General features: G+C 45.0%; 1 protein-coding gene across 3 annotated transcripts in view; it reads right to left on the bottom strand.

Moving 5' to 3' along the window:
- LOC115355239 (ELKS/Rab6-interacting/CAST family member 1-like) overlaps nucleotides 1-7,500 on the bottom strand; it is a 162,730-nt gene that overhangs the window by 103,026 nt on the left and 52,204 nt on the right. For all 3 annotated transcript variants that reach the window (XM_030045957.1, XM_030045956.1, XM_030045958.1), the window contains 3 exons: nucleotides 4,710-4,847; nucleotides 2,817-2,957; nucleotides 551-691 (listed from right to left, as the gene is read on the bottom strand). In XM_030045957.1, the coding sequence (XP_029901817.1) occupies nucleotides 551-691; nucleotides 2,817-2,957; nucleotides 4,710-4,847 (420 nt within the window). The remainder of the gene's footprint in view (nucleotides 1-550; nucleotides 692-2,816; nucleotides 2,958-4,709; nucleotides 4,848-7,500) is intronic.

Genomic DNA, 7,500 nt, shown 5'->3' with positions numbered 1-7,500 from the left:
TCTCCAAAGAGCAACTTGCTTTTCTTTAGCCACAAGCAGCGCGCCTTACTTCCTCATTTATAAGACCTTATTCTGTTTTTCTCAGGTCGACAAACGTTCATGGATTTCCAAGGCCTGTAGGAACCAGAACCAAGTGAATATAGAAAAAAAAACATATTGAAATGATCTTGACTGATGCTGCAGTTATGATATTTGATGATTTGTGATATGATTTTAGTGGGATTAGGATCAGTAGGACATTATAATTTTCTTTTTTTTTCCACAGAAAAAAACTATTAACAATGCTGATGTGCTGTTTGTTGGGGTCAGAAGCAAACAAACATGTTTTCTTATGTCTGGAGCATAAGATTTGTCAGCCAGGGAATCCCTGTAGCACCACAATATAATACTTTATCAACAAACTGCAGCTGTAATATGGATATTGCACTTGGCCATATTGATTTTTGATGGTATTTTGATTGATTGAACCCCACCACTTGGGTACCCGGTTTGAAACCCCTATATCTTTGGGTTTAGGTGTGTGTGTGTGTGTGTGTGTCCAAGGGCTAACCTTCTTGAGCTGGTTGTCCAGTTTGACACACTCCTCTCTCTTCTGCTCCAGGGTGATCTCCAGACTCTTCAGCCTGTTGTCTTTCTTCAGAGCCGAGGAGGCCAGAGAGGAAGCCTTCTCCTTCAGATCCAACAGCGATGTCTGGAGGCGGAAAAAACAAGGGAAGAAGAGGGAGAGAAAGACAGGTGGAGAGGTGAGGTGAAGGGAGGGAGATCAATGCTTTGCTCAAGGGCATCTCGGCAGTGCTTGTTAAGGGCGAGGAGGTTTAAATCCCTTCATTTCCCACCAATTCTGAACATTTCAACATGCAAACTCTCAGGGCCACTTCTCTGTCTTAAAGGCCACCGCTGCCACTCTTCAGCCTCTTTTCCCGAGACCTGTCTCTCCTGTCACTCGTCCAACTCAATCACTCCAACCGTGAAGCCTCTCTCCCTTTCTTTTCTGGACTTTCCCTCTTTTGGCCGTGGCCAGAGAGAGGGAAACCAAGGGAAAGGGAGAAGGAGACGCTCAGACATGTAATTTTACCCTTGACTGACAATACCAACTCCAGACTACAGATCATCAGGTTTGACTGGGCTCCGGTCAGAGCAACCTAGCTACTTTCACCAGATTATATTTAGTTACATATATATATTGCTGGTGTCAGACAAACCCCGCATCTGCATTTAGGAACGAGGAGAAGAATGCTTATTTTCTCCATGTTTTTTTTTCCCCTCGTGTTTCTGAAATTTGGGGGTGCAACAGGTTTAAAGGCCCCACAATCACAAAAATTAGCTGAATACTCTGGGGAAGAAAAGCAAAGGGGGCTTTTCATTATAAGAACATATGTATATATGATTTTTGGGCTGGACTTTCCTCTTTAAGAGCTCCCATGTGATACATTATAGAGAATATTTCCAGCCCGAGGAGGATGTTTGTCATGGAAAAGATTGAGAGACGTCCTCTTTTTTTTCCTGACCCCATAAATTTTCTTTTTATTTCTTCCTTCTTTGGGATATTGGTTTATTTATGTTACATTGAGGCTCATTCCATGACTGTACTCTGCAAGTGCGGTGAAGGTGCCCTTGAGCAAGGCAGTTAACCAACAGCTGCTCCAGTGCATTTGGTGCTTGGTTGTACCAGGCAGGGAATGTATCGATGTGAAGCAGGCCTTTGCTGAAATAGCATGCGTGTTCATGAAAACCCTTCCCTGGATAAATAAAGGTTATAGCAAAATGTTGTTTCAGAGCTAAGAGGAGGTCAACTGCTGTCCGGCTGAGTTCAATTTGGAAGCGAGTCGATGCTTTAGGACTCTAAAAACACCAGCTTTTAAAAGCATATTTAGGACAAGTCATGGGAGGCTGAGGATAATGGATTGCCAGTGTTGGAGAAATATAATTTTGAAATCTCAACGCCTGCTGCTGTGGTTTTGTGGCTTTTCGGGAATTTGACAACTCACTGGACTGCTATGAGACCAACGCCTTTCAATCATTTTCTATTTCTTCCCTCGATTCCATTATTTTCATGTTTAAATCAAAACAGTTTGGGTGTTTGGCCCTGCAAAAAAGAAGTGTGCACTTGTGTCCATATGTGCAAATGTGTGTGCTTGTGTGTGCCTGTGTGTGTGTGTATGTGTGAGCTCTGATGCATGCAAATGCACATGTGCATGCATCGTGTCTTTGCAGGTATGTGGGTGCATGTGTCATGTGCATGCACGTGTTTTTATTCTGAACGTCTTGGCATTGAATGAAAGGGAAACAGTCAAATGGATTCTATTCTTCTATTCTTGGTTTGAGCTTTGAGGCAAAAAACAATAAACTCAATGAACTAATGTCAGAGTTTCTGCCGGAGTGGCTTTAAAAGGAAAAAGGCAAGTTTTGGTTATTTTTTGATGCTCTGGCCTCCAGCTGTAGTCTTACATGCATAACTTATAATTCTAAATGCTTGAATGTAGAAGAGGCATTGCAAAAACAGCGTCTGCGCTCTACAACACGCGCTCCTCTTCCATCTATCTCTTTGCTGTTCTGTTTTGTATGCTGAGTCAAGACGGGTCCCAGCGAGAAGAATTCTGGTCCAAACACTGTTTCCATGGTTGCAGAACTCGCAAGTCGTTGTCAAGGAGACGTGACTGTATTATCATTGTTGTCCTTCCTCTGTGCTGGGACCTTGGAGGAGGATCCAAGATGTGTACAACAATGACAGATCAATCAAGTTTCCTTGACAGGGACAAAGAGAGGAGAGAGTGTGTGTGTGTGTGTGTGTGTGTGTGTGTGTGTGCTTATCCTACCTCGCGGTCAGCCAGGTCGGCCTGCAGCTGAGAGACCTTCTCCCTCAGTTCCTTCAGCTCCTTCTTGTTGGAGTCCATCTCCTCTCCCTTTTCCCTCTCCTCCCGCTCCCTCTGCTCCTTCAACCGCTCAATGATGCGCTCCTGGACAGAAAGAGGAGGAACAGAAGGAAGGGGAGGAGGACAGAGGGGGAGAGAGAGAGATGCAGGAGAAAGTCAAAGGAGTGGGAAGAAGGTGAGAGGACAAGAGAAGCATGAGGGAAAAGAAAAGGAGAGGAATAAAGGCAGAGATGGACGACAAGGAGCAGGTGAAAGGAGGAAAGAGGAGGACATTATGGATAAAAAGGGGGAAATAAAGGAGAAAAAGAGGAGGAGGAAAGGGGAAGAGCAAGGAGGGAAAGATGGAGAGAGGAAAAGGTACAAGGACAAAAAGAGTAGGGCAATGAAAGAAAAAGGGAGAGGATGAAGTAACAAGGGAAAGGAACGGGCGGAGAGGTGAGATGGGCAGGTTTAATCAAAAGGGAAGAGGGTGAAAAGAGACAGAGTGAAGGAGAAGGAGACAGCAGATGAGGTGAAATTAGGAGAACAACAGGGAGAGAGGAGAGGATAGAGATCAGAAGACGAGAGAGAGAGAGAGAGAAAGGGTGAGTGAGGTAGAGAGAGGTAGACGGACAGATGGACAGAGAGAGAGAGAGACACAGAATGAAATCACCTCCTCCAATCCAACAGTCATTCATAGTCACTCAATATCAAATTTCTATACTAATAACAGTGATATTAAACTTTATGTACATGGCGACTCTGGCAGGATCTGACAGCCAACAGTGATTTTAGACTCATAACACGCTCTGGCACGACGCGCAATATTCACAACCACTAAAACACTGCAGACACTCTCCGGCTATAGAACAGCACAGAGTCCAAAAGTTCACACACGTGCAAAAACGCAGCGCACAAACACCAAAGTGTGTAGAGCGCCTATCCAGTGTGCATGACCTACAGCAAAGACTTGTGTAAGTAACTCTGCCTTTGAAACCTGACTCTCGGTGTGAAAACTGTGTGCGACAAATACAAGAGATTCAAAATGAACCAAAACAAATGATGGAAAAAAAAACACACACGAGTGGAAGTAAAAATGTATTTTTTTAAAGTACGAGTGAAGAGGGAGTCGTCTGCCACCTCGGCCGGCCAACACTCACACATCGAACAGACACCCTGAATATTAGTCACAGGACAACTAATACTGCCTAGCTCTGTTTCCTGTGTGTGTGTGTGTGTGTGTGTGTGCGTATGAGAGAGACAAAGGGCAAAAAAAGATAGTTAAAGTCAGTAACACAATCCCCAATAACTTTCATCCACACACACACACACACCTCAGGCCAGTACATAAATATTAATTCATCAAACTTTTTCAAGCGGTCTGCTTGGAGCTAGAAGTTGTGGTATAAATGTTGCTGGTTCAATTCCCAGAATCAAGGTCAAGCCCTGCAGTCACAGCAGAGCACGCTGAACAATCAGAGATCATAAATCAAGCGGCTGTTTGCTCAGTTCTGCCATATTTCTGAGTCAATCTGAGTGACGGGTGACTGATGGATTAGGAAACATGAATGTTTCAAGTGGGTGGTTGTTGGTTCAAGTCCCGTTAGCCATGTGGCTGTGTGTCTGAGGGTCCCAGTGTTGGCGTTTAGGAAAACAGGCTGTGAATGATTAAAGACTGAAGCGGACAATGTGGTTATTGGTTTAATTCCCATGATCCAGAGTCATGAGGTCAGGCGGTGGGTGGTCTGTGCGTTTCCTCTTTTGTTATTCTAACCTTGTTCGGGATTTCACCTCAAATTGACCAGCAACATACAGGCCTATGTGTGTGTGTGTGTGTGTGTGTGCGTGTGTGTGCACCTTCTCAGCCAAAGCCTCCTCCAGTGTTCCCAGTGCCGTGTCGGTGTTGGAGGTGTCCGTCTGCAGAGATTTGACTCTGTCCTTCAGCCCGGTCAGCTGTTTGTCTTTGTCCCTCAGCTGGTCCTGCAGGTTCTCGATCTGTGGGGAGAGAGACGGACGGACGGACGGACGGACGGAAACCGTGAGAAACGACAGATTTGTATGCAGCACTTTGATGCACCATTTACTTGTTTACCAGTGGGGGATATTTTGGTGGCAATTCAAGCCTAATAGCGCTCAAACTGGGCCAAATTAAAGCAGGAGGCGGCGGGTTTCCACCGCTGGGGCGACTCTGCTTGGAACGGGCTTGATTTGCAGAGCTGTTTTCATCACAGATAATTTCATTAGAATAAGGGAGCGGAAAATGGTGAACAAGTAATGATAATATTCATTTAATGCTGACACGAAAACAAAACAGAAAGCCTAAAGTGCCACCACAAAGAATCCCACTCGGTTATTTATTTATTTATTTATTTTAGCTGGTTAAGGAATTTTCGGCAGATTCCCAAGACTCCTCCAAAACTTGTGCAAAATTCAAAATTTCCATAACTTTTACAGGGCCTGGATTTTCCATTTTACTGGCTCTTCCAGATTTCCCGCGCCTGTACAAACCATGACTTAGACTTTCTGTAGAGTGACTGTGATTTTCTGCAGGTGGCGCTCCTTTCTGTTTTTGTCTGATCTGGGCACTGCTGCTCAGCACGGTGTGTGAGACACACAGGCTCCACCTACTGTCCAGATTTAAAAGAGGAGAATGGAGAGTGAGAGAAACTGACTGTGTGTGTGTGTGTGTGTGTGTGTGTGTGTGTGTGTGTGTGTGTGTGTGATAGTGGGCGTACAAAGGAAGCTTCCTTGTCCAAAGCAGGTCTGTGGTCTAATGTAATTCTGCATGTGAGAGAGATCGAGAGCCACTGAACTGTTACTGTGACATTTATAACTCTCTCTGTCTCCCCCCACACTTTACCCCTACTGTAGACACACACACACACACACACACACACACACACACACACACACACACGCACGCACACACATTCTGTTCCTACATGCTTCTTTCTCTGTCTCCCTCTCCCTCTCTCTCACAGTGATTTAGTAGCAGATTAATTTTCTGCTAAAACACAGAATCAGCAGAAATAACCAGAGAACTCACCCTCAACCCAACCCCACAAAGTGTATGTACAGTGTGTGTGTGTGTGTGTGTGTGTGTGTGTGTGTGTGTGTGTGTGTGTGTGTGCGCGAGATCACAGACAAAGATAAGGACTTGAGTCAACTGTGTGAACTTCATTATAGGCATAGATGGAACAAAAGGCCGAACAGTACAGAAAAAACAAACGAGGGATCGAGACAGAGGGAGAGAGAAAGAGAGAGAGAGAAAGGGAGAGAGAGAGAGGGAGAAAGAGAGAGAGAGGGGAGGGGGTGGAAAGCTTATGTAATGTAGTTCTATGCGTGCACCTGAGTGGTATAATTACACCCATCTCTCTCTCTCTCTCTCTCTCTCTCTCTCTCTCTCTCTCTCTCTCTTTCTCTCTCTCTTTCACTCTCTCTTTCACTCTTCATTTTGAGAGAAAAGCAAAAACAAGCGATTGACAACCTGAAATAAAAATCTGAAGGAGGAAAGTCAGGCAACCTGTGACTCCACTGCAGGTGAGACACACACATCTGCTGCACCATACCACCGAGACTGTGTGTGTGTGTGTGTGTGTGTGTGTGTGTGTGTGTGTGTGTGTGTGTGTGTGTGTGTGTGTGTGTGTGTCGAGGAGAGGTTTCTTGAAACATTTCCAGTGCCTCATTAATCAACTGTCCACCTGACAGCTTGATTGACAGCTCCTCCTGTGTCCTGCTCTCTCTCCTGCGAGCACACACACACACACCAACACACCCACACACACACACACACATAACAAAGACCATGCAGCCATCACTGGCAAAGACAAAAATATCTTTCTCTTTCACACACACACACACACACACACACACACACACACACACACACTTGACACTGAGAGAGAGTGAGACTCTTTGATCTTGTCTGCACTTCCTCAAATTGACAACTGCTAGATGCTTAGCGTGCGCGCACTCACACACACACACACACACACACACACAATCTGCCTCTTCCTTGCCCTATTTCAGTCCAAAAATCCTCCACGATGACAATATGTGAGCTGTTTTGGAAATTTTTTGCCCTTTTCTTTGTCTCCGTCAAATAACAGACAACTGCTGTTCACAACACAGAGAAGAGGATGATGGGGGAAAAAAGAAGAATACCTTCACGGTTCCTTGTGGTACGTAATCACGGCTGTATGTGGTTTAGCATTAACATAAAGTGACAGATAAGTGACAGAGAGATGGAGGAGGACAAAGAAAATGCAGGTTATTTTTAGCTGATTCACACAAACTGGATTAATGGTAAAACACAGGCGGAGAGAGAGGAAAACAAATGTGCAGGTTAGATGAAGGAGGAGTCAGTACTCTCTCTCTCTCTCTCTCTCTCTCTCTCTCCCTCTCTCAGACAGTGGATCGCAGTCTATTTGAAGTAGGCAGAGGTCATCATTTATTGAACAAGAGGAACTCATTAGTATGCATCTGATTTCAAACACTCTCTGTCTGTCTGCCTCTCTCTCTCTCTCTCTCTCCTCCCCTTCCCTCTCTTTCTTTATGTCTGTCTGCCTGTTTGTCTCCCTCAATTATCCTCTCTCGCTCCCCACCTCGCTTTTTCTATAAGTGACTGCTGGTGTCTTTCTGAAAACCA

This window comes from Myripristis murdjan, chromosome 23 (genome assembly GCF_902150065.1).
Source record: "Myripristis murdjan chromosome 23, fMyrMur1.1, whole genome shotgun sequence".
Classification (NCBI taxonomy): Eukaryota; Metazoa; Chordata; class Actinopteri; order Holocentriformes; family Holocentridae; genus Myripristis; species Myripristis murdjan.
The sequence above is the reverse complement of the archived record's forward strand: the minus strand, read 5'-3'. Positions and strand labels throughout refer to the sequence as shown.